The sequence below is a fragment of the Chaetodon trifascialis genome, chromosome 14 (genome assembly GCF_039877785.1).
Source record: "Chaetodon trifascialis isolate fChaTrf1 chromosome 14, fChaTrf1.hap1, whole genome shotgun sequence".
Taxonomy (NCBI): Eukaryota; Metazoa; Chordata; class Actinopteri; order Chaetodontiformes; family Chaetodontidae; genus Chaetodon; species Chaetodon trifascialis.
The window spans coordinates 389,977-416,549 of NC_092069.1; the positions used below are offsets into that span (position 1 = coordinate 389,977).

General features: G+C 42.9%; 1 protein-coding gene across 2 annotated transcripts; it reads right to left on the bottom strand.

Moving 5' to 3' along the window:
- Positions 1 to 8,290: 8,290 nt before the first annotated feature.
- LOC139342445 (uncharacterized) lies at positions 8,291 to 24,945 on the bottom strand. Of its 2 annotated transcripts, none has more exons than XM_070979540.1 (17): positions 24,722 to 24,945; positions 13,649 to 13,755; positions 13,395 to 13,508; positions 13,228 to 13,301; positions 12,910 to 13,013; positions 12,546 to 12,818; positions 12,285 to 12,378; positions 12,050 to 12,117; positions 11,716 to 11,916; positions 11,542 to 11,607; positions 11,304 to 11,432; positions 11,045 to 11,121; positions 10,840 to 10,920; positions 10,502 to 10,580; positions 10,328 to 10,405; positions 10,163 to 10,246; positions 8,291 to 9,936 (listed from the first exon to the last, which is right to left on the bottom strand). In XM_070979540.1, exons 4-12 carry the CDS (start codon positions 13,256 to 13,258, stop codon positions 11,050 to 11,052), a joined length of 1,038 nt encoding a protein of 345 aa, XP_070835641.1. In that variant the 5' UTR covers positions 13,259 to 13,301; positions 13,395 to 13,508; positions 13,649 to 13,755; positions 24,722 to 24,945; the 3' UTR covers positions 8,291 to 9,936; positions 10,163 to 10,246; positions 10,328 to 10,405; positions 10,502 to 10,580; positions 10,840 to 10,920; positions 11,045 to 11,049. The 2 variants fall into 2 exon arrangements, with proteins under 2 accessions (XP_070835641.1, XP_070835640.1); XM_070979539.1 differs by having other exon boundaries at positions 13,254 to 13,301; positions 24,722 to 24,928.
- Between the last annotated feature and the right edge of the window lie 1,628 nt (positions 24,946 to 26,573).

The window sequence follows — 26,573 nt, forward strand, 5'->3', positions numbered from 1 at the left end:
TGTGCCAGGCGGCAACAGTATCCGCATTGTGATGGTCCACTTCTTTGTTTGTAGCAAAGATGTGGAGACTGTCAGCTGGACAATCCTGGATGTTAGCCACTGTCTGTACGAGCAACGCTCTGTCTTCCTCACTCAGACGTTCTTCCTTTCGCTTCACTCTGAGGTGGTTCAAGAGCTCAGCAAAAGCTCGATCGTCTTTCTGTCGCATGATCTCTGTCAAGTTGACCAGTTTGACGTCATCCCTCCAGAGATCAAACTCATTCTCCTCATACACGCACAGTGGCTTGGCCCTTCCAAGGGGCGGCAGTTGGTAAAAGTCGCCCACAGCAAGGACAGACATCCCTCCAAATGGCCTCCGGTTTCCTTTTATCTGCTGAAATCGCCAGTGGACGTAGGCAAACAGCTCTTTGGAAACCATGGATATCTCGTCGATGATGAGAATCTCAGCGTTGGACAGTGCCGCTCTGACTTCGTCAAGTGCATTTCCAAGACCTTGATACGGTGGCTTCAAGGACCTTGGGAGCTTGAGGATGGAGTGCAACGTGCCGCCTGAGATGTTGAAGGCCGCCGTGCCGGTGAAGGCCGTCAGTAGCACGGCAGGCTGGGACATGTCGGCCTGGTCGCGGACTCTGGGGAGCTCACGCAGAATCCTTGTTGCCTCCTGATGAATGCACTTGATGATGTGAGACTTCCCGCAGCCAGCTCCTCCTGACAGAAAGTAATAAAACGGCTCCGGATTGATGCCCCAGACATGTTTGAAGCACCACTGACGCACACTGTAGAAGATGGAAGCTTGTGTCTTGTTCAGACTTTGATACATTTTTCGCACAAAGTCTGGACTCAACTGTGGCGCCTCTATCCTCGGCACGAAGCTCCCCACGTCTTTCTGGACTTGGTAGTCGGGGATGTCATCGACGTCTTCATGCTCCGTGTCTATGGGTTCGCGCTCGGCCAGACACTCCAACCGGTCCACCTCCACCTCGGGCGCAAACGTGTTCCAAGCGTTGACAGGTGGACCGATCAGCCGATACTGTTCAAACACCTCATCAATCTTTTTGCCTCGTCCCTCGTATCGTTTTTTTGTTGCCGTCTACGATTTGTTGGACAGACGTATCCCACCTCTCGCCACACCTGTAAAACCGCTCATAGGTGGGGTACTTTTCATCTGTCAGGTCATCATCAGATCTGTGCAGTAGATAAAGTTTCAGCAGTCTCCTGTAAAACTTCTCCGGTGTTTTCCTCTCCGAGAAGCGAGCAAATCTGATGATGGCTGGCTTGCCGTCAGTTCTCTTCTGAATAAATCCTGCGTCGTATCTGAGGGGAATAGCACTTTTGCTTTCTCTTTGCTGGCCGTACAGTACTCTGTACTCTGACGCAAACTCGGCCAGACACATTCCCTCAAACTCTCGCCCCAGAGGTCTGTTTAAATATTTTTCGGGGAGTCCTGACATCCACACCTCCTCTGAATCCGGTGCCATTTGCTGCAGTCTGCTGATGGGATGACTCATTTTCAGAGCGTCCTCATTGGTCTGGAGGAACACCACCGAACGAGAGCACTTCTTCAATCGTAAGCTGCAGGTACGAGCCACAGCTTCTTGAGCGCTGACCTCTCGGTGTTTCGCGTAGGCCTGCATGATTTGCTTCATTTCCTCGCGCTCATTCACATTGGATTTCTTCACATCTTTGATGACGTTGTTGAGGAATTCCGTCATCTCGTGCTCTGGTTTGGATACATAGGACATGATGTACATTATGCAGCTGTAGTCGTCCACAACGTACTGGATGTCCATGTTGGCGTTCCAGGCTCGAATTAGGTCCGGATTGTAGCCGTTGACCCAGCAGTCATTTGGATCCCGCTTCAGCATCACTACATTGCTGCTTGACAGACCCCTGACGTACTTCAGGTAATCTCCCTCCGTCAAGTTGCACTGGCGGAGCAGGTCTGACAAGCTGCTGTAAGTGGCACCTGGATCCATGAGAGCTTCCCGAACTGCTTTCAGTTTTTCCTTGGCTTCCCTCTGGATCCTCAAGCGTGCCCGCTTCTCCTGCTTTAACTCCGCAGCTGGATCTGTTTTATCACCTGATTTTTTATCTGTTTGAACAATGGGGGGCCTGGTGATCATTGTTTCATTCATGGGCAATTTAGGAAAGCCAAATCTGCAGGAAACGTTACCTTTTTTGCACGACTTTGAATGTTTCCTGCTGTGCACCTGAACCTCTGAAACAATTTTGTGCAGTTCTGGGTCAATTTTGGGATCAGGCATCTTGCACGTAATATATTTATCAATAAATTTGATGACGGTGCTGTCGAGAACATCTTCAAATTTAGGGGCATCTTTAATCCAAATTAACATGTGAATGTGTGGGCTTCCTCTGGCTTGAAACTCCACACGATAAAAATAATCCTCTACTTCACCGATGGGTTGTGCTGGTGAGAGGATGAGGTTGGTCATCAGAGCATCTACTCTCTTCTCAAACATACGCATCACTGTGATGGGGTTGCTTCGCAAAATGTCGCATTTGGAAAGCCAATCCAGCTCTGAAAAGTCCCCTACTTCACCTTGCTGAGCCTTGATGACCTCGATGACTTCTGGCCATCTCATCTCGGCAGCGGAGAACGTGAGGAAAAATGTTGGTGTGCCAATCTGTCTCACCATGGCGTGGACATCCTTCAGTGCTTTGTTCCAATAGGCTGGAGTGCCTCTGAGGGGTTGCATAAATCGCGTCCTGATTCATAATAAGTCCCTCTACCTCCTCTCTGTCTTGGAGCATGAGGTTGTTAATTCGTCGACCGTCTCTGGTTTTGGACTTTCCTTTGCGCATTTGAATCGACATGCTGTTGGTGGCCAAATGTGTCTCTGTGACAAACTGCGCAAAGAAAAGGTAACTTTGGTCACAAGCGAAACGTATGTCTGCAGCAAATAGCCTAGAATTGAAATACTTGCTGGGAGAGAGTGAGATGGCTCTGGCTTCATCCAGTGTGTTTTCTCCTGTTGGGAATTGCACAGGAAAGGTCATGGCTTCCAGTTTCGATATGGCGAAGAAACTCACAGGTTTGTTTCCTTGGGCAGGAACAACACTGAAGATTCCGTTGCCAAACGAAAGGATTTCCTGTGTAATGTCTGGTGGCTGCATGCAGGTGTCCAAAGCCAGACCAGGTCTAAGCTCCTCCTCCTCTTCCACTTCGTCGGGTTGCTGTGCCACTGCATTGGACTGGTCTGGCTCATTATGGCTGCTGAACACCTCTTCCAAATCTATATCGGTCTCCACATCTTCATCTGGGATTTGGCGCTGCTCTGGCTGCGCAGCTTCTGCAGCGTTGTGATGTGAGTCTTTTTGATCCACTGACTCATCATCAAGGAGACTCTCAAAAGTGGCACTCTCGTCGACAGACACATCTTTGTATTCTGGATGAAGCTGTTTGAGTTTAGCCAGGGAAGCGAGCACATTCTTCATGTTGACGGTGTAAAAGTGTTGGTGGCCTTTGAATTTAATGTGTCTTTTTAATTTGACTTGCAGTAGCTGCGCTTCATCTCTGGGCCTTGGGAGACTGTTCACGGTTGCTTCGACCTCGGACGGAACGCACACAACGGCTCCGTGCACAGCTCTTTGTTGGCTTTTCGGCAAAGCGACAACTTTTGCAAATGGCAGAATTTTTGCTATAAGCTGTCTTTCAAGCACATTAAGTATAGCCAATTCTGGGGGGATGGGTGCTAACTCCAATTGGTTTGCTACTGCAATGGGTGGCATGCGTCCCCTGCTAAGGTGGTTGTCGCATGTGTGGCAGATCCACTCCTGCAGTCTCTCTCGTGGCACAGGGCAAGGGGAGGGGCAGTCACTGTCACAAAAATGAACATAGTTTCCTGTCAAGCATGCTGCTGCCACTTTGCTATTTTTACAATATTTTCCTCGCTTGCATACTTTGACCTGATTTGGAAACAATGTTCTGTTACACACTGTGCAAACACATGTGGGGCCGTGCAGGATCTACCTTGTACCTCTCTGTAAATTTGTTTTTCTTTCTGCTCCTAAAAGCAGGATCTACCTTGTACCTCTCTGTAACTTTGTTTTTCTTTCTGCTCCTAAAAGCAGGATCTACCTTGTACCTCTCTATAAATTTGTTTTTCTTTCTGCTCCTAAAAGCAGGATCTACCTTGTACCTCTCTGTAAATTTGTTTTTCTTTCTGCTCCTAAAAGCAGGATCTACCTTGTACCTCTCTGTACAGTATTTTTTCTGTGTTCTCTTAAAAGCGGGATCTGCCTCGTACTTTTCTTTAATATATTTTTCTGCCTATCCCTAAAAGCAGGATCTGCCTTATATCTTTGGGTGATTTTTTCCTTCATTTTACTTTGAACTTTGGGATTCGCATAATAGCATTTAAATGACAATAAACGTTGTCTCTGATAATAAGTGTCTCGGGAATATTTAATTTTCTGTGCTTGAATTTTTTTCATTCTAAATTCTGGACAGCTTACATACTTGTTTTTTTCATACTGGGCTCTCCGATTTAGTGCATGACACGGTGCACACTGCTTTTTGCTCTGACTTGCTCTCCACCTGGCTTTTCGTCGTCTGGCCTTACTCAGCTTTGAGAAATGATCTGCTGCTGGTGGGACAGCTGACATAGAGACATTCTCTACTGCTTGCGTGGCATTTGTAGTAGAGACACTCTTTGCTGCTGGTGCGACAGCTGTCCTGGAGATATTGTCTTCTGATGACTGTTGCCAATGTTGACCAGAATCAACAGCTTCAAATGAAACGGGCACAAACTCATAGGAAGCAGAGGGTCCACGATTTGCAAATAGTTTGTGCAGGTGGTCAGCCAGGTCACTGATTTCAGAGAAGGTCTTCATGATTGCAGTTCCCCGGTGGTGTGGTAAGCCTGCTGCATTTCTGGTGTGGGAATCAAAGACTCCGTACCTTCCTGATTTGTCACGGAATACCGCGATGACCTCTGGAGTTATTACGATCAAAGCGTGGCTAACTTCACCTGACAGACACTCCAATCGTGTGGCAAGGGGCAAATACCACTGCTGCCTTCCAGGGCTGAGTGCTTGGGCTTTCAGGGGACCACATCTGACATCGGACATGCGGACATTGTACATATTTTTGCCTGTCAGGACTTGTTTCGGCATTTCTTCCACTGTCAGATGGTTATCTTGGAACCTGTTCTCCAGTATTAACTGTTGTTTGATTCCAACATACAGTGAGTCTCCCTGTGCCAGCACCGTGTCGAGGGCAGCTGTGTTGAACTGACAGCCCTCGTTCTCATAAGCCAGAAAAGTCAGGGACATACAAGAACACTGGTGATTTCTAGAGAAATGTCTGTATCTCTTGTCACCCTGACTATGACTGGCCCTGACAGTTTCAACATGTTGAGTACTTACCCTGACCTGAAATTAGGTTTTAAAGGATTACTTAATTAGTATTATCATTACCATGTTTTTACCTATTATAAGCATTATTATTGTCACTGTTAACATTATTATGATTATTATTACTAGTAGTAATAAGCATTAAAAATTATTCAAATTACACAATCTTAACGTAACAATTATTCAATATAATTTCAAACAAATTTGCAATGTCAAGTGAACATATGAAAAAGAGATGACCCAATCTTAAACCCACATTATTGTTAAACATACTTGACCTGAACATATTATTTGTACATTAATCCATATTTGATCCATATTGATATTAATTCAAATATTTTGAGACCATCATTGGTTCTCCTTTGTCACATGGTCCTCTTGAACAAAGTTTAAAGGAGGCTTTAAAAAAAATCTTTAAAGGTCCCATATTATGAAAAACCAACTTTTTCTGGGTTTTGGGGTGTTATTTTGGGTCTCTGGTGCTGCCACACACATACAAAGTGTGAAATAAGACCGTTCTCGCTATTTTGAGTGAGATACGGATTTCTGAAAACACCCTTCCACATGAGCCATTCGCAATTGTCGGTCGCTAATACGCAATATGGGAACATGTTCCCGCCCACCAGCCAGCGCTCCCTCCCCATCTCCCCGGTGTCTCTCCACCCACCAGATACAGCGCTACCACAGATACGCCATTTCGCTATCGAAAGCACCGTGTAGATAGGGGCGCCACACGCATTGTTCTGTTGTTGGCTGTAAAGAGCAGCACAAATCACTCCATCGGCTCCCAGCCGTAGAGGACAAAAGAGCGGCGTGGATTGAATTCATTTTTGAAGGCAACGTCCCCGCTACAGTCAGCAAAAACCTGCTGGTGTGTGCTAACCACTTAAAGGCTGACTGTTTTTCCAACCTCGGTCAGTACGCGGCAGGATTAGCTGAGAGACTTCATCTAAAGGAGGGCTCACTTCCAACTTCGCGTGGAATACCTGCAGAGGAAGGACATGTAAGTATACAAATAATTAGCTGTGTGTTTCTTTTGTAGATTAGCGCGAACTCTTGCGTGTTGTAGCGTGTGTGTTTTGCCATTGAGAACGATGTAAGGCTAACCGCTAGCTTCGAGACTACGGCTTCAGCCGTCAAACGTTAGCTCGCTGCTACCGTAGCTTCTGGTACATCACACCACGTTTCTGGTCTTGCAGATGATTTAGTGCATGTCCGAGGGAGATGCCAGCATTTACAAATGTTTAGCTGTGTTCATTTTTCAGTTCTACACGAATTAACAAAGTAGCGTTTTGCCATATAGCACAAGCTAACGCTAACCGCTAGCTTCTTGTTAGCAACCAGCACGGTCTTCATATGCAAACCCAGCGACCAGGTCGGTCAAGCGATACATAGACGGTGGCTTCACCGGGTCTAAGCTTTGGAATTTGTGAAAATAATGCATTTGGAAATATCTTCTAAACTGGTGTATGTTAGAAAAGCCCAGGGCAAAGCAAGTATCTGGTTGAGACTGCTACATCCCAGCACAATTTACACTCCAAGCGTTTTTTCTCTGGATTTTATTTATGAGTGATCCTTTTTTAGATAAAGCTGATGTCACTTCTCTCTTTTTACATAGGCCAGTGCATCATTACAGTTACCTGCTGTTGATCAAGTGTAGCAGTGAGCTGTTGCAGCCTTTAGTGCTTGAATTTACACTGTAACAGTGCTGTCATGTTTTACTCCTAAGTATGGCCTGTTATAAAAATATACTGCACTGCATTACAGCCAGAATGCTGTTAGAGGACAAACCAGGGGATCAGGGGATCCTCTTTTCAAACTGAGCTTTCCAAAGTTCATGAAGAGAGAGTGCAGAGCCAAACCAGTGAAGACTGAGGCCACATTCGTGTTAACTTTTTTTTTACTCAAAAAACAAACATTTATATTGTACATGTCACACAATAAATAAACCAAAAACTACACACTTAACCACAGAATTCAAAGTGCAAAATGTCACTATATTAACAGTTGTTGAATAATCCAATAAATGATACTAATGATTCATTTTTTCTGTGTGTCTGTGTATTGCACAGGGTATATTGATGATTTGATGGACATGCACGTGATGGGATGACTACACAAATCTTCTGGCGAAGGAAGCTCCAGCACCAGCTCACAAAACTCATATAGGCTAGATACCTGTAACAACTGAGAAAATTCAACATTATGTTAGTCAAAAGGTTCTATAATGTCAACATCTGTATTCACATTTTTCTAATATGGATTCAGTGATTCCTTCACTTGTACTGTATTTCCATGTACAAATATTCATGTCAATAAATATTTATTGTATATCTATAAAATGTTTCATGTGAATAAATGTGTAATATACAGTATTTGCTAAGAAAAAACTTGGCTATATGTTCAAGAAAAGATATAACTGACTTTATTTAGTTTATTATGGCGTATGAACATTGAAGTTAGTTAAGATGAAACTCATTGCTCTGTCCCCCATAGCTGTAAAGGACCGTAGTCAACCCTGTAAGTGTTGTATGCACATTTAGGCAAACAGGTTCGAAACCTGGATGGTCAATCATGCCTGGAGGCCTTTCATCCAGCTGCTGCAGCCGTCTTGTAACCTGTTATGCATAACATAAGGTCAGTATCTGCAGTGGCATGTTTTCTGCAATCATACACTGCAATCATACTGTAAGTGCAGGTAAAGATACTGTGACCTGTGGCACCTCCTGGCAGCATATATGTTCTCAGACTCTGACTGCATTGTTGCACAATTTCCACAGGTGTACTGATACAATCAAATAAAAAAAAAAAAGACAATTCATGCATGTATAAAGCTAAAGAAATAAGAAACGTTGCATACCAGCATTTTCATCCAATAACAGCATCCCTCCCCCCCCCTTTTTTTTTTTCTTTTCTAACATTTGAATGTGTGTGCTCTAGCCAGCTACTTTTCCTCAGCCTGAAGTGAATGGTCAGTAGTGCTGCTCAGCAGTGTCGTCTGTGTGCTCTGCCCCTGCATGTGTAAATGAGACGGAGCGCTGAAACTAACAGCGCAGTTAGACTGGTCAATGCCTCAGCAACCCAGTAACTACTAGAAACCCCCTCCTCTTTATGTAAACAACCAGGACCTTCGGACTCTCTGCTTCCATGTGATACCAGGCTTGTGTGGTTTGTGTGACGTGGTGAAATCAGCAGACGCGCTAAAGTGGACATAAGCCATTTCCGTGTTTTTGTCACATGCCCATATGATTTACTGCTGTATGAATTATGTTTCATTTGGGTGCAAATGCTTGGTCTCTCTGTCTCTGTCTCTCTCTCTCTCTCTCTCTCTCTGACTGCATTTCTGTCTGTCTGTCTGTCTGTCTGTCTCACTCTCCCTCTCTTGCTCTTCCTCTCTCACCCAACCGGTCAAGGCAGATGGCCGCCCACCCAGAGTCTGGTTCTGCTCGAGGTTTCTGCCTGTTAAAAGGAAGTTTTTCCTCGCCACTGTCGCCAAGTGCTTGCTCATGGGGGAATTGTTGGTTTCTTTGTAGATAAAAGAGCTTGGTCTGTACCAGCTCTATATGGAAAGTGTCCTGAGACAACTTCTGTTGTGATTTGGCGCTATACAAATAAAACTGAATTGAAAAATTGGTAGAGGCTTTTAGCTGAGTTTCTCCCCGTCATTCTGGTATGCTACAAGTTAGGATTGGTGCTTCCTAGCGTTAGCATTGACCGTCTGAACTGCGGGCCTCTCACGCTGCCTCCTGTACAGGCGGTGCTCATACTGAAGAGAAAAAAATAGACGTTTTTAGACTAACCTTTCAGAAGCGTCCTGCTGAATTCTCTGAGGTTCTGTAGGAGCCTCCCCTCCTTCAGGATCCGATTCAGGTTCGAACACGTACGTTCAACTACTGACGCACTCGGTCTGTTTACTACCGCCATGTCCGCTACTTTCACATGCGTAGTGCAACGTGAGCCTACGCTCTCCCGTTACCACGATAACATGGGTGGGACAGCAGCAGCTCATTTGCATTTAAAGCTACAGACACCAGAAACAGCACATTCTGAAAGGGACTGAAACAGAGGCAAATAGAGGGAGGCAAGAATCTTTTCCTGAAAGCTATTTCCAGCAAACAGCTTCAGAAACATGTTTTATGGAAATCATAGACCTATGTAACTTATTGAAAAAGCTTCATAATATGTCACCTTTAAAGGAGGCTATGACCTTCACCAGACTGACCTGAAGATATGAACTGCACTAAAATAAGATAATAATGTTCAAAAAACCTCTGTTCCATTACTTGTGTTTATCTTTAAGAAGTTGATAAAATTATATCAAACTATTTGTTGAGTTTTGTTAATAATTTCACGTCTATTTACCTATCTCTTAATTAATTCTGTCCTTACAGTCCTTAATGACTATTTGTGCATTTCAGTATAAATGAACCACAATCACACAAAGACACTTTATTAAACAGTAAATGTCTTTACCTCTTTAGCTGGGGAACGAGAGGTGGAGGGTGCATCATCCGGGATCCAGGGCCAACTGGTTGATGAGGGAGTTGGTGTCCGCACAGTCTGTAATTACACATAATACAAATGAATATTTAGACATGAGGCAAGACAATGCACCAAGTTGATACACAAAAAGTTTCTCAAACTTGTTTAAGTTATTCACTGGCATTTGTGAAATGCAGAGAAACATAATGCTATCAGAGATTTTAAATGAACCAGTTTTATTTAGATATAGCTGATTGAACTGTAAACATTCTGTGTGTGTCAGTAGACACAGGGGAGACAATACCTTTGCTGGGGAAGGAGAGTCGCAGGCTGCATCTGTTATGGTCCAGGATGGTCCAGCAGGTGAAGACGTCTTAATCCTGGCCATCTGAGAACACAGAGCAAAACATTTAGTAAAATGAAGACTTTGATGAGACAATACACTTTATTCAGGAGGAATAATATTTACCTTTGCTGCTGGTGAACAGCTGGGGGTTGCTGCATCACCCAAACTCCAGGACGACCTGGCTGGGGGTGATCCAACCAACTGTGGAAACATGATAATAAACATATTAAACTTCAAATGTCTTGGTGAACACACTGCTATGTGTGATTGTGTCTGTTATAGCAGAGAGTAACACACGTTGTTCACTGAAGCTTGGGTGCGGGGGGGGGTGTCCATCCTTGGTCCTGGACAGTCTCACTGCCACGGGGGATGCCGTCTGACACACCAATTAAAACATAAGATCACTTATACCAAACATCAATATAATTACACAAGATATTCACTGGGCAAGTAAATGACTTCATTCAAAAGCTAAATATTAGTGGTAGTATTATTACAGCTACATTTGGAAAACATAAGCACGTCTCAATGTAGTCTAAATCAACAGTTTACAATTTTAAACATGCAAGTAACCTCTTGTGCTGAAGAAGAGCTGTGCAGACAACTTAATTGAAAAAAAACAACACAAAACATACCGTCTGAGCCAAAGCAGCTGGGCTGGCAGGGGCCTCCTCCTCCGAACTCCAGGACAACCTGGATGGGGGTGATCCAACCAGCTGTTGACACATGAGAACAAATATATTAAATCTCAGACAGAGCGGACAGTTTAGTAATGTCTCTGTGAAGACACTGTAATCTGTAATTCAGAGTGTGTGTCAGTTGTGGTAAATAGTAGCATACGTCGTTCACTGGAGACCGGTGGCTGCGGGGGGTCGGTCCGTGGTCCTATGGCATCTGGCTGCTGCTGAGGAGGCCACCTGCACCAACAAATAAAATAAAACACCAATTAAACTTAAATCATATTACAATTATGTACATCTGTTTAAAACATATTTTAATAGTATTGTGATCATTACTATAAAAATGTATGCAGTACTGACTGTTCAGAAATCAGGTGAAACTTTATAATACAGCCTAGAACAGATATTAGACTATTTACCCTCTTGAACTTTGGAGGAGGCTTGCAGTCCATGAGGCAAGACAGGTCAGAAGGAGAGACTTCCTCCATAGCACGCAGGACTGTGCTACTGAACCAGACTGGGTTCTCTGGAAGGAAGCACCCCTTCTCCTGTGATAGAAAAACACAAAGAACAATGAAGATTTAAATAGTAAGTTTAAAAGTTTAAATAGTAACCAATAAACACGTCAAAATAATAGCATATAGCAATATAACACACCAGCTGCTGAGCCATCCTGGTCTGGGCTGAACCCTGGGACTGTGAGGGTTCACCAGGCTGGCTCGTCTGGAATGAAAAAAGCAGAGTCATATTGGATTAAACAAATATATGCTTTTAAATTATTTCTGAATCGCTTCAGAAAAATGTACAAACACATTACACTGTAATAATTACCTTGCCGCCCTGACCAGCAAGCCTCCACTCAAAGGGGTCAGGGGACGGTGGAGCAGGGACCTCTCCCCTCACTACCAGCTTAGGAGAGACTTTCCTAAGTGGCTGTGAAGGCCTGGGAGATGGTGTCTCCAGTTGCTGCTTTGTAGCGGACCACAGCAACTGCACGAGGATCCCTATCCCCTCACGATCGCTCAGATGGACCTGCAAAATGACATTACATGTCCATTTGCAGACAAACTTTGATTAAAAAAAAGTAGCTCTACTAAGCATTTCATATCAACACACAAGACATGCAAATTTGATTTTTTATTTCAGACACAGATATTCTACTTACACCATCTCTGCTCCACAGCTCCAAGCGCGTAAGGGGGAAGTGCTCCACAGTAGAGAAATACCTCACACCTAAAAGTATTTTAAAAAATGTAAAAAATAACAGTCATTATAGTGTCCATATATGTATTATGACTTTTAATTCATAATATATCTTAACATATATTTTAATTACATTTCTTTTCATTTTTATCCTCTTCTACTATTTTTTCTCAACAAAGATGATATTTTTTACATACCCATACGAGCTGCCACCCGGTGATATTCCTGTCGAAGGAGGTCCTGGTAAGACTCCTCGACAGTCAGGCGGGGAGGGAAGTCAGCCACGAAAACCTGTGGAAAACAAAACACGATTGTTACCATTTTCATTCAAAATCATACGCATGTTACAATAAATACGCATTATCCTAAAAAATCTCATATATTTAATCTTATTACAGTTGTCACTATACTTAAACCACTAAGAATCCAGAACAAGCAAGAGATAAAACAAAGCGTACCTTCGGCCAGCGGCTCCTCACAGCAGTGAGGAGCTTAGCGTAATCGACGGCTGCCTCGTCGATGGTCCTGCTGGCGGTCAGGTTGTTGCTGGGAGCCAGCACACAAACTGCCTCAGGGATCCGAGGAACCACAGCGTGTAGCACCTCGGTCCGCAGCTGAGAGGCAGAGGCCCCCGGGGTCGACATGACACCAAAGGAAAAGCTTCCCTCTGGCATCGCGACCAAACCATCTACAAGGGCTCGTAGATGGGAGTCTCCGACAATCAGAACAAACTGCAACAACAAAGATAATTTCTTTAGCATGAAAATCTTTAATTCCTCTCAAAATCAACTACTTCCTTTCTAAACTGGACAATAATCATACCTTCTTGTCAGGAGTCTCAGGTGGGATGACCAATTTGTGGCTGTGCCCGGTGAAGGGGGAAATTGGCCATCTCTGCACCCGGTGGCGGTAACCAGTACCGCGGCCTGTTTATAAAAAGACAAAACAGATAAAAGGTAAAAAATAATGCAGGAAATCCAACAACAAATGTCTTGACAGCAGCCATTCTTTTCTATGAGTTCAAAAAAGCACACGTAAGAAAAGCAGTTTAAAAACTCTCAATATACCAAAAATAAATACATAAGATTAATTAATCATTAATTAATTTATCGATCATTTAAGGAAAAAGCAGGTGGATACTCATGTGCACGAAACTCGGCACGCACACCATCCGGGCTCCAGAACGGTCTGGTTGGTGGTGACGATCCAACCAACTGATGACAGATAAAATAAACACTTTTAACCTCAGACAATATCTCAGTATAGAAACCATGTGTATGTGTGTGAGGGTTGTGGTAGGAACATACGTTGCTGACTGGAGCTCGGGAGCAAGGGGGGTGGGTCTCCCTGGTCCTTGACCCTCTTCCTGGCGGGTTGGGCTCTCTGGACTCTCCGGCCGGGGGGGACACCGTCTGGACAGTCTAATGAAACATAAAACACCCAATAAATGTAAGTCATGGTAGTTAAATACTAACTCACCAGAAAGTGATGACATTTCAACAGTTATTTTCATGCTAACAGTTGTCACTATAACAGGGAAGCTTATCTACTGTGTAAATACCTCCGGGGGGGGACTGGATGGACTCAGCTCCTCCAGGCTGAGCTTCCTCCATCGCAGCTTCGCCGCCGTCGAACGCCTTCCCTTCCTCGGCATCCTGCTGGAGTAAACTTTTAGAAAAAGAGAAAAAAAACCTACTTCCCAAAAATTAATAAATTCAAATTAAAAAAATATTAATCTTCTGTAATTTTTGTTAATCTACGATGTAAACACCTCTAGTCTAACCTATCTAAATAACCTAAACCTAACCTTCACTAAACCTAAACCTAACCTAAACCTACCTTATCTAAACTAAAGTGTCTAATCTAAAGTAATCTAAGTATCTAATCTAAAGTAATCTAATCTAAGATATCTCTATGTAACATATGTAAAGTGTGAGGAAGAAATGTGTGATGGTTGTGTGTGATGTGATGAAGCTGCTCCGGGAATCCTGAAGATGATGAAGACGATGAAGACGATGAAGACAAGCGCTCAGAAAACCTTTGATCACGATCAAAGAGAAACTACAATAAACAGATAAATTTCCTTCAGTGACTTTCAGTCAGTGTTAGTGACAAGCTAACAGCATAATAGACATTACTTTTCATGGTGTGTGTGTGTGTGTGTGTGTGTGTGTGTGTGTGTGTGTGTGTGTTAGTGTGTGAGAGAGCACAGAGCAGTGCCTGCTGCCATTTATCAGTGAAACATTTTTTTCCCCAGGACAGAGAATACCTATAACACTATAAACACATACTCTCAATTAAAATAAAGCTATTAACTTACATGTAGATAGATAGATAGATAGATAGATAGATAGATAGATAGATAGATAGATAGATAGATAGATAGATAGATAGATTTTAACTTAGCTTAAAGTATTTAGGCACAGTTAGAGGCATTAGCTTTTAGCTCAACTTGATATTCTAGTATAAAAACAAACAGACTGTAAATGTTTAAATCCATTTTTATGTAGTTAGACAGACAGATATATGAATAACTTTTAGCTTGGCTTAAAGTGTTTGTATGAAATAGGCACAGTTAAAGCCATTAGCTTTTAGCTCAGCTTATATTCTTGTACAAAAACGGACTGACTGTCAAAGTTTAACCTATTCTTACCCCAAATCATAAAACAGTAATGACTCTAGCGTCAATAATATCATTTTTGCTAACGATTTATGCATGCTAGCGATTATTAGCTACCACAATTGAAGAGACAAAAGACACGTATTCTTACCTCTGATGAGACCAAAGGGGACGAGTCGACGAGAGACGAGTAGTTTTATATCCAGAGTCCTCCTGATCCGTATGCTCGATTTACTGTCAAATCAGATGACTGACATTTCCTTACAACATTGTTGTCAGGCAAAAATAATTCGCGAGCTACGTGATCACGTGAACAGCCGATATTTATTTTCAAACCAGATGACTGATATCTTGTTGTCACGGAAACAGACACGCGTACACATGCGCACACACTACGGCGCACAGACAGACACACGCGCATGTCCGCGCGCACACACACACATTCTGACCCGCGCACAAAGACAAAGACACACACACACACACACACACACACACACAGCCGACATATACACATGCAAGCACAGCAGGCAAAGCACATACACACAAACTATAACGCGCACACAAAGACACGCACACGTTCACTCATGGCGACAGAAGTGACTCTCACGTGCGTCCGGATAGTCACGTAATTACGGCGCTGCGCTTTGGAGAAGTGGCCAAAACGCTGCGCCGTAATTACGGGTCAACGTGCAGCGCCAGAATTATGCACTTCCCGTTTACTCTCATTCTTCCCCATCCGTATCAATAAAGGCAAAACAAAAAATAACTTACTTTCAGACTCAGTTAAGGGGATTGATTGACGTATATGTGTACAAATATACAGTATAATGTAGTTTGTCACCTTCTCTGTCTGTCTGTCTGTCTGTCTGTCTGTCTGTCTGTCTGTCTGTCTGTCTGTCTGTCTGTCTGTCTGTGTTGCATTTCTCTCTCCCACTCTTTCTCTCAGTCTGTGAAGTAATTTACACAGAGAAACTGCCAACAATTCAGTGATTAAAACTGGACAGAAACTATAGAAATGTAAATTGTTGTCTTGTCATTGAAATAGTTGATAAAACATATAGAAATCAAATATCACACTCCCTAATCCATCAATTGCTCTCAGCTGTGTACCTGTAACCTGAGGTCAGAGGTTACCATAGTCACTTGAGAGGTTGCGAGTGATGGCAGACCCACAGCCCAAGCAGAGGCAGGCCAAAATCTCAGAGATACGTGATGTTCACCTGGAACCTGTGCAACACATATGTGCAATACTATTTTCTTACTTCAATTCAATACTCCATTATGTGCAATAAGAATTTTTGAAAGTATAACTGAGTGACTGTGATTTTTATGAGTAGTTTAGATTAGTTCTGGTCTTATTGTTTTTGTTTTCTTTCTTTTTTAACATAACTCTTTATTATTCAGTTGAGGCTACGTCCTGACAGTGGTCATTGCTCAGCGCTGCATCACTAAAAAAAACAATCAGACTATGTATTCCACTATTGGTAGTTAACTACTTAGGTCACTGACCTGAACTACTGAGGTCAGTGTTCTGTGCTTTCTGTCTGTGTTCATTGCGAATCACTGTATCCTTCATAACAAAAAACACGCAGAATATATATTCAGATATTGGTGGTTAAGTGTTCAGTGCCTCACATTGCTGCAATCCTGGTAAATGCTATAGAGGTATACTGGGACACATTTGAGGATTTTAACCCTGGTTATGTGTGTTGGTGTTTGTGTGTGTCTGTGTCTGTGCAGGTGTGTGTATCTGTAATCACATGAAGCTTCATATGTGTGTTTAGCTATGTGTCAGAGGAGTGAGGACAAAAGCACTGAGGCTAGAGGTTGCCATGGCTTAGGTCACTTATCTTAACTACTGAGGTCACTGTTCTGTGCTTTCTGTCTGTGTTCTGTGCTTTGCAATGAACACTGGCAGCTCAGCACTGCATCCCTAACAAGAAAAAACACACAATATGTATTCAGCTGTTAAGTAGTAGTTAAGTAGTAGTAGTAGTAGTAGTAGTTGACCTGAACGACTGAGGTCAATATTCTGTGTGTAGTGCTCTGTGCTTTCTGTCCGTGTTCAGTGCTTTGCACTGAACACTTAACTACTGGGGTCGCTGACTTTAACGACTGAGGTCAATATTCTGTGTGTAGTGTTCTGTGCTTTCTATCCGTGTTCAGTGCTTCGCACTGAACACTTAACTACTGGGGTCGCTGACTTTAACGACTGAGGTCAATATTCTGTGTGTAGTGTTCTGTGCTTTCTGTCCATGTTCATTGAGGAGTGCTGACAGAAGTACTGAGGCTCAGGGGTTGCCACAGCAACTTGAGATCAGGCCACCACTCGCCGTGCCGACGGGCCACTTTGGCTCTGTGAAAGTCTGAGAAATGTCTGAAATTGGCCTCTGCGCACCCCTCGAACAAACGCTTCTCACGCCAACACCGAAACTCCTATTGCCGAAATTTTTTCCCCATGAGAGCCACAAGGCTTTGCTCTACACGCAGATCACTTTCTTTTTCCGCTGGGATCAAAAATGCGGATTTTAGAGCGAGTTAAAAAATGGCTGGTTTCTATCTCTCCTGTTTTTGATTTGTATTGGACCTTATGGGCCAGGTCAGAGGCGCTCTCCTCGCTCAGAGGCTGAGAATTTAAAAACCGTAAGTCCTATCGCTTAGCCAGGCACATCATGAGAATCAGCGCAAGCGGCACTACAACTTACAAAATTTTGACGCGTGTAGAGCGAAATTTGTGCTTTGGAGGAGCGTGAAAAGACAAAAGACAAGAACTTCTCTCCACTCTGGCAGTTAATCCCCTCCACTCTAGCGCGAACATTCCGTGCAATACACACCCATTATAAACTCACAATTTCTCCAAAAACGCTCATGGTCATTGAACGGCGACTGCTCAAAAACTATATGACTTATCAAAACGAGAATTACTACACCAATACACGAGACTTGTGTCTACATTTTAAAATTGGAACGGTGCTTCTAGGTCAACGTATGCCGGAGCAGTAGCCCTTTGAAAAAGGGGGAGATTTTTTCGCATTTTTTGCCGTCTCCCATTTACTTTGAATGGGATTTTTTCGTGCGTTTTTCATATTCTGTAGAGAAAAATAATAGCCATCGATTCCCGATCAAGCCGCACGTTTTGATATATAATTTGCCTGGGTGCTCGCTATCGCTTTAGACTAGTAGCGAACCGAAAAAAGTACGGAAGATGAATAACTAGACAAATTCCCCTCGGCGGGAAATTTGGAGTGATACAGTGCGCAAACGCCGGCCCATGCGTGTGCCTAACAGCGACAATGCTAAGCTGACATTAGCATGTCAAAAAACACATTGAAAAGGTCTGAAACACCCTTAGAATGCCTTTTACCAATCATTTTAACGTATGTTAGCATGTTAGCATTAGCATGCTAACATTAGCATGTCAAAAAACACATTAAAAACCTCTGAATCATCATTAGAACGCAATGTACATTCATTTTAACGCATGTTAGCATGTTAGCATTAGCATGCTAACATTAGCATGTTAGCACAACAACCCGACATCACTAGTCAAACCTCCACGCACCAACAAGTTCATACGACCTCATGTTAGCATTAGCATGTTTACATTGTGGCTAATGCTAACAGGCCAACATCACTCATTACATCACTAACATATACAAATCACCAGTAAGTAGCTTGGCTGTGGCTGGTTAGCATGTCACCATAGAGCTTAATGGAGAACTGATCATTTGACTGAGCTGCACAGCTGCAGCTGAAGCTACATATGTGTGTGTATGTGGGAGAGTAGTGCTCACAGAAGTACTGAGGCTCAGAGGTTGCCATGTTAACTTGAGGTGGCCTGATCCATGATGTCATCCACTTAGACACAGGTGCACACACACAGACACCTGCTATTAGGGCAGCAGACACTTATGTGTCTGCCTCCACTCTGAAACGAACATTCCATGCAATACACACCCATTATAATCTCCAGCGGTCGCCATGGTGACGAGCCACTTTGGCTCTGGGAGAGTCTGAGAAACGTCTGAATTTGGCCTCTGCGCAGCCTCCAAACAAACGCTTCTCACGCCGAGACCGAAACTCCTACTGCTGAAATTTCTTCACCGTGAGAGCCACAAGGCTTTGCTGTACATGCTGATCACTTTCTTTTTTCGATGGGCTCAAAATTGCAGATTTTAGAGCGAGTTAAAAAATGGCTGGTTTCTGTCTCTTCCGTTTTTCATTTGTATTGGACCTTATGGGCGAGGTCAGAGGCGCTCTCCTCGCTCAGAGGCTGAGAACTCAAAAACCGTAAGTCCTATCGCTTCGTCAGGCACATCGTGAGAATCAGCCTAAGTAAGCACTACAACTCTGGAAAGTTTCACATGCGTAGAGCGAAATTTGTGCTTTGGAGGAGCGTGGAAAGACAAAAGTTTCACACAATTTTCAGAGCTTCTCTCCACTCTGACAGCTAATCCCCTCCACTCTAGCGCGAACATTCCGTGCAATACACACCCATTATAAACTCACAATTTCTCCCAAAACGCTCACGGTTATTGACCGGCAACTGCTCAAAAACTATACCACCTATCAAAACGAGATTTAACACGGCAATAGATGAGACTTGTGTCTACGTTTTAAAATTGGAACGGCGTCTCTAGGTGAAAGTATGCCGGAGCAGTAGCTCGTTGAAAAAGGGGGAGATTTTGTCGCATTTTTCGCCGTCTCCCATTTACTTTGAATGGGATTTTTTCGTGCGTTTTTCGCGTCTTACGACGCCGATCGAGTCCAATCGAGCCGCACGTTTTGATATAGCATTCGCCTGGGTGCTCTCAAAACTGTAGGACTAGTAGCGAATCAAAAAAAGTACGGAAGATGAATAATAATCGGAAGAAGAAGAAGAAACACGCAGTGCTTTGGAGGAGCGTGGAAAGACAAAAGTTTCACACAATTTTCAGAGCTTCTCTCCACTCTGGCAGTTAATCCACTCCACTCTAGCGCGAACATTCCGTGCAATACACACCCATTATAAACTCAAAATTTCTCCCAAAACGCTCACGGTCATTGAACGACGACTGCTCAAAAATTATGCGACCTATCAATACGACAATTACTACATCATTAGACGAGACTTGTGTCTACGTTTTATAGTTGGAATGGCGTCTCTACGTGAAAGTATGCCGGAGCAGTAGTCCTTTGAAAAAGGGAGAGATTTTTTCGCGTTTTTTGCCGTCTCCCATTTACTTTGAATGGGATTTTTTCGTGCGTATTCTGTAGAGAAAAATAATAGCAGACCGAGTCCGATCGAGCCGCACGTTTTGATATATAATTTGCCTGGGTGCTCGCTATCGTTTATGACTAGTAGCGAACCGAAAAAAGTACGGAAGATGAATGATAAGAAGAAGAAGAAGAAGAAGAAGAAACACGCAGAAGAACAATAGTGGTTCCGAAGCCCCTGCTGTGTTCAGTGCAAAGCACTGTTCAGTGGGCGAAGCCCCTGCTGTGTTCACTAATATCACTAATAAGAATAATAAATAGTGGGAAGAACATAAGTGTGCAAGCGGCCTTGCCAGCTTGCCCACTAATAATAAATAGTGGGAAGAACATAAGTGTGCAAGCAGCCTTGCCAGCTTGCCCACTAATAAATAGTGGGAAGAACATAAGTGTGCAAGCGGCCTTGCCAGCTTGCCCACTAATAATAAGAATAATAAATAGTGGGAAGAACATAAGTGTGCAAGCGGCCTTGCCAGCCAGTGTTAATTTCGTCGACTAAGACTAAGACGAAAAATATTCGTCAACGAAGCTTTTTTAAGGACGAAGAGGAAGACGAGACGAAAAGTGTCTGTACATGACGAAGACGGAGACGAAAAGTGATTGACACGTTAGTCAACGAATAAAGACTAAACGAAAATATTAGGGCGGGACGAACGGATGTGAGATCCAACCAAAGCTACTCTTTTGTGGGACCAGTCGAGAAGGAATCCAATCACAACGCGCCGAATTTTCAGCTAGGTTGATCCTCCCGGAAGCAGAGCCATATTAGGCGCCAGCATGGTACATGCTGCAACGCAACCAAACGCAATGTATACGACTGTCCATCAAACACCTGCAAAAGAGTGAGTCCCCTCGACTCACAGGTGGAGAAATAAGCAAGCAAAGGTACGGCAGTTTAGTTTGCAGCATACAGTTTGCAGAATGATATTATAAATATAATGATTTGATTTCCGTTATATCCATTTTGTTTCATTCAGTCATCTTTTTCCCCCTCGCAGCGGTCCGTGACCAGAATGTCACAACCGGAACCGCCTTTCGGTCACAAAAGACGACGTGACATCTGGTCCAACTTTACATATGACAAAATAGAGGACAAGACGACATGTAAAGTTTGTGAGGTCAAATTGAAAGGCAAAAATACCACCAACTTGAGGCGCCATTTGGAGACTCACGAAAAAATATGGGCTAAGGTAAACACACAGTCACACAAGTTAATGTTATTTTGTATCAGATAAACCACCGTGGCATGAACTGTTCTGAAAATGGAAAAGACACGACGTAAAGTGGCTTCTCTTGAATAATAAAATGCCCTGCCTTCAAATGAAAACAAATGTGTTCCACTGGACTGCCACAAATAACTGTAATGAGTGGATGTTGTTGTATATGAGACAACGTGTGTGTGTGTGTGTGTGTGTGTGTGTGTGTGGTATAGGTGATAAAGATAACTCACAACTTCATTCCTTCCCTTCTTGTTCACCTTAACAGATACAGAAGACTAAAGAAACAGATGAGGAAGAGGCATCTACTTCATCCCAGGCCCAGCACATGGGCCAAGCAGCCAAGCCCAAGGACCAGACCAAGACCAAGGGCCAGACCACCCTCCTTGAGGCCTTCCAAGCTAACACAAAGTACAAACCTGAGTCTAAAGATCAAAAGAGTAGGGTGCAGGCCATGGCACAATGGATTGGACGCACTGGTTTACCAATCACAACAATAGAAGACGAGGACTTTGTGGAAATGATGGACATAATCGATAGAAGACTGACTGTTCCAAAGAAAACTAAAATAAGCAATATGATTGAGACAGAGTATGCAGAGGAGAGACAGAAATTCAAAGAGAGACTGGCTGCTGCGCGGAGAGTATCCATTGGTCTTGACCTGTGGACCAAAAAAGGACTGACAGCCTCATTCCTCGCCATAAGTGCTTGCTACTTCAATGTTGAAAAAAGTGTACCTGAACACATATTGCTCACTCTACAAGAAGTAGCACACCCTCACACTGCAGAGTCAATTAAGACATGTGTGGACAAATGTCTGCAAGAGTGGGCCATACCAAAGGAGAAAGTCCTCACAGTGATAACAGACAATGGGAGTAACATGGTGGCAGCCTTCAAGAACACCCCAGAAGAAATCCTCACTGAATCTGGACAATCTGATGAAGACGACCCTGATCCCGAAAGTGACTCTGAAGTTGATGACCAGCGGTGAGCCATAGTTAATTATTTTTACATTACACTACAGTTAATTATCACATGAAAAATAAAAAAGAATCAGATCTTTATGTTAGACTTATTTGTCTCTTCCTCTCATTATTAGGTACCATCAAGTCAACATGGATCGGACATCATGTGTGGTGCATACCTTGCAGCTCGTGGTCCTTATGGTGCAGAAGGAGGTGACTGTCAACAGTCTCCTCGATAAAGCAAGGTCTATGGTGAAGCTTTTTCGCAAGTCCTCCATTGCAACACAGAGGGTGCTGAAAGAGTGCGGTCTTATTCTTATACAAGACTGCCCCACACGCTGGTCAAGCACTTTCAACATGGTCGCACGACTCATCAAACTCAAAGACACAGTCTGCCAGATTGCAAGTGACATGGGATGGGACACCTTGGTTACTAGTGAGTGGCAAAGGCTTTCATCGGTGCATGCCCTGCTGTCACCTTTTGCAGAACATACTAAAACTCTCCAAAGTGACACCACATCCCTGTCCCAAGTGGTCCCTTCACTCTTAGATCTGCGCAGCCACCTTACTGAGTTCATACGGAGCACTCGCTACAGTGGTTTCGCCACTCTTGCAGAGAAAATGAAAGCAAATCTGAGCCAGCGTTTTGCTTGTCTTCTGGATCCAGCTGATGAAAAGTTCTCACCACTTGCAGCAGCTGCCTGCTTTGTGAACCCAACTGTATGTGAAATGCTTGTTAATGTTAATGTTAGTGATGGAAATATCCAGGAGCTGCTGACTCAGGCAGAGGACTATGTGGCCAAATCCACTTTGCCACCAAACATGGCAGAGAGACAAGAGGACGAGGAGGACCCGTCAGAAGATGCAGAGGGGAAGAGTGAGGAAGCAGGAGCAGCAGCTTCCTCCAAGCAGCCAGTTTTCAGGTTTCTGTCAAAGTGCCGCACCACAAGGCCTAAACAGAGAACCCCCAAAACCAGCACCAGGCAGCAGATTATCAAGTACAAAGAAGAAATTGCACATCCAATCACAGAGGAGACAGCAATTGGCTTTTGGCTTGAAAAGTGACACTTTTTATCACAGCTTAAAACCTTTTGCATTAGACTTGTTGTCTATGCCAGCTTCTCAAGCTTTTGCAGAGAGGGTATTCAGTGTCACAGGTGATCTGACAAGAGGGAAACGCAACAGAGGAAGGGTCACTTTGGAGCGAAGTGCCTTCCTTAAAATGAACAAAAACAAATAGAATTGTTAAATTGCTGCTGCAGAGCTACAGGATTGACTGCATGCATTTCAGGTTGTAAAGTAAAAGAAGTAGACTAGTAGTATGCTCAACTAAATGCCAAAATGGCTGCTGTAATTTTTATTTTTTCTCTTTTTATTTTTTGAAGAGCAGCCAGCAGCGGAGATATTTTGTTGTTCTATGTAACATATTTCACAGCTCAGCTCATTGTTCCTTGTTATAATCATTATCAATCAGAGTATCAGACTCAGGAATATTTCAAGCTAATTGATCCTTGTTATAATCATTATCAGAGTATCAGACTCAGGAATATTTCATTTTCTATATTCAGTTTACTAGCGCACTCACTGCACTGCGTAAAGCAAGCAATCACATTGGAGGTGTACCAATAGTGTCTACATGTTTTGGTATGTTCTACCTATTTTATATTGAGGTTTATTTTATTTATTTATTTATTTTTGAAGTCAATGCAAAGAGTAACAAAAAGAGAACACAGTACTTAGTTGTAGAGGATGATGCTTACTTATATTGACCTGTGTTTTCTTTTCCTTTTTTTGTGACAAATATAACAAGAAGATATGTTTTACAACAACTACAAGTCTGCATCTGTAGTATTTATATGGTGAATTTGTGATTTTGTATAATTTATTTTCTTCAAAGACTAAAGGTAGGTAGGTAGGTAGATACTTTATTCATCTCAGAGAGAAATTCACAGTTCCAGCAGTTCGAAAAAAGGGAACAGGTTCATGCAGGTACAGTACAGGTAAAAGAAGTAGCAAGGTAGCAATACAAGTGGTTGGAGAAATGTAGTAAGAGAGGTGCTAAAGACAGTAAGACTAGAAGACTAAGACAGTAAGACTAAGACTAATCCCAAAAGACTAAGACTAAAAGACTAAGACTAGACTAAGACTAAAATATTTTGATATTTAGTCGACTAGACTAAGACTAGACTAAAACAATTTCAGAAGACTAAGACTAAGACTAATCAAAATTTTGTGTTTAGTCTTAGACTAAGACTAAGACTAAATCAAAAATTTCTGAAAAAATTAACACTGTTGCCAGCTTGCCCACTAATAAATAGTGGGAAGAACATAAGTGTGCAAGCGGCCTTGCCAGCTTGCCCACTAATAAGAATGATAAATAGTGGGAAGAACATAAGTGTGCAAGCGGCCTTGCCAGCTTGCCCACTAATAAATAGTGGGCAGAACATAAGTGTGCAAGCGGCCTTGCCAGCTTGCACACTAATAATAATCAAATCAAATAATTCCTGAACCAACGAGGTTTCGAACGCCATCAGTGCCGTCACTCGCCCTAAACTATCACAGTCCAGCATAGCACTTACCTGTGCTGCAGCTCTTCAGCGACACCCCATATCTGCGCATCTGCACACCTAGCGTATTAGGCTCATCAGGTAGGCTTTTATGCCACGCTGTCATTCTTCCCGGTTGGCAGATTGTCTTTGCATCATGCCAGACTCTCCAGCTAAACTGATCTCTGGTATCCGACCTCGCCTGTTCCTGACTACTCCTTCCGTCCAAGCCCTGTGTCTGCGGGTGTTCAGACCTTACCGCGTCGGTGGTTTCAAAGAGCATATTCCTCCTCCAAGAGTGGTTTCGACCACGCCGAAATCTGTCAGTGATTTCACGTGGCTGAAGTTGGCATCCGATTCACTGCCTCAGATTGGAATTTTACGGTCCACCTTAAAAGTGTCATAACGCCTGTAGATGGCGGTATTCAGTCGTTTTCCTAATTCATGCACTGAACATGAAACATTGTAGGACGATGAAAAGACCCAACCCTAGATTGCAACGGTATTTAATTCATCTAAAAACCTGGATTTTATTTATTTTAATTGTAGATCTACTCTACTCTCTCTCTCTCTCTCTCTCTCTCTCTCTCTCTCTCTCTCTCTATCTGTCTGTCTCTCTCTGTGTGTGTGTGTAACTCACAGTAAAATGTAAATGACGATCTTTTCCTGATCCACATCACATTAGACCTGTTCCTGATATAAAACCACAAGATTTATACCCCCTTAAAATCTGGACAATATTATTAAATAGAGTCCATACATTCATAGGTCCAGGTCTGGAACCGCTACACTTAGACTCCTCAAATCTGGACTGAATTAATCTACAGAGCCTAAACATTCCAGTTTCTGATTTGTGAAACCATTATTCTATTTGTGAAAATGCAAAAAAGGCGCATTTCACTGCTTATTTTTCATCAAGTCCACATTAGACCAGGTCCAGGTCTGGACCCGCCACACTTAGACTCCTCAAATTTGAACTGAATAATTCTACAGAGCCTAAACATTCATAAAAACACAGTTTCTGATTTGTGAAACCTTTATTTTATTTGTGAAAATGCAAAAAAGGTGCATTTCACTGCTTTTTTTTCATCGAGTCCACATTAGACCAGGTCCAGGTCTGGACCCGCTACACTTTGAGTCCTCAAATCTGCACTGAATTATTCTACAGGTTCCATACATTCATAAAAACACAGTCTCTGATTTGTGAAACCTTTATTCTATTTGTGAAAACGCAAAAAACGCACATTTCACCGCGTTTTTCTCATTGAGTCCACATTAGACCAGGTCCAGGTCCACAACCGCTACACTTAGACTCCTCAAATCTGGACTGAATTAATCTACAGAGCCTAAACATTCATAAAAACACAGTCTCTGATTTGTGAAACCATTATTATATTTGTGAAAACGCAAAAAAGGCACATTTCACTTCTTTTTTCTCATCGAGACCACATTAGACCAGGTCCAGGTCCACAACCGCTACACTTAGACCCCTCAAATCTGCACTGAATTATTCTACAGAGCCTAAACATTCATAAAAAACACAGTTTCTGATTTGTGAAACCTTTATTCTATTTGTGAAAACGCAAAAAAGGCACATTTCACTGCTTTTTTCTCATCGAGACCACATTAGATATATATTTCTGTTATTTTTAACCTTTCAGTTCAGTACACTTTCAGACAAGTTGGAACAGAGGAGAAACAGAGAAGGTAGTGAGTAAGATAATGGAAAACTTTAAATGTTTCCTTTAACATAAAAGCAGAATCACAGACTCATGAAAATTAAGTATTAGGAACATAGTTTACTTTGTTAGCAGGTATTGTACAAGACACCAACAAACAGAACAGCTAAAAGGTCCAAGCAGGCAGGAAGACGCTTTAAAAAAAA

Excerpts from the sequence above, each read along its gene's own strand:
- LOC139342445 (XM_070979539.1), bottom strand. The coding sequence starts at position 13,700 with ATGGAGGAAGCTCAGCCTGGAGGAGCTGAGTCCATCCAGTCCCCCCCC. Across the intron at positions 12,819-12,909 it reads CTGAGACTCCTGACAAGAAG|TTTGTTCTGATTGTCGGAGA; the intron begins GTATGATTATTG and ends TTGTTGTTGCAG. Across the intron at positions 11,917-12,049 it reads AGCTGTGGAGCAGAGATGGT|GTCCATCTGAGCGATCGTGA; the intron begins GTAAGTAGAATA and ends GTCATTTTGCAG.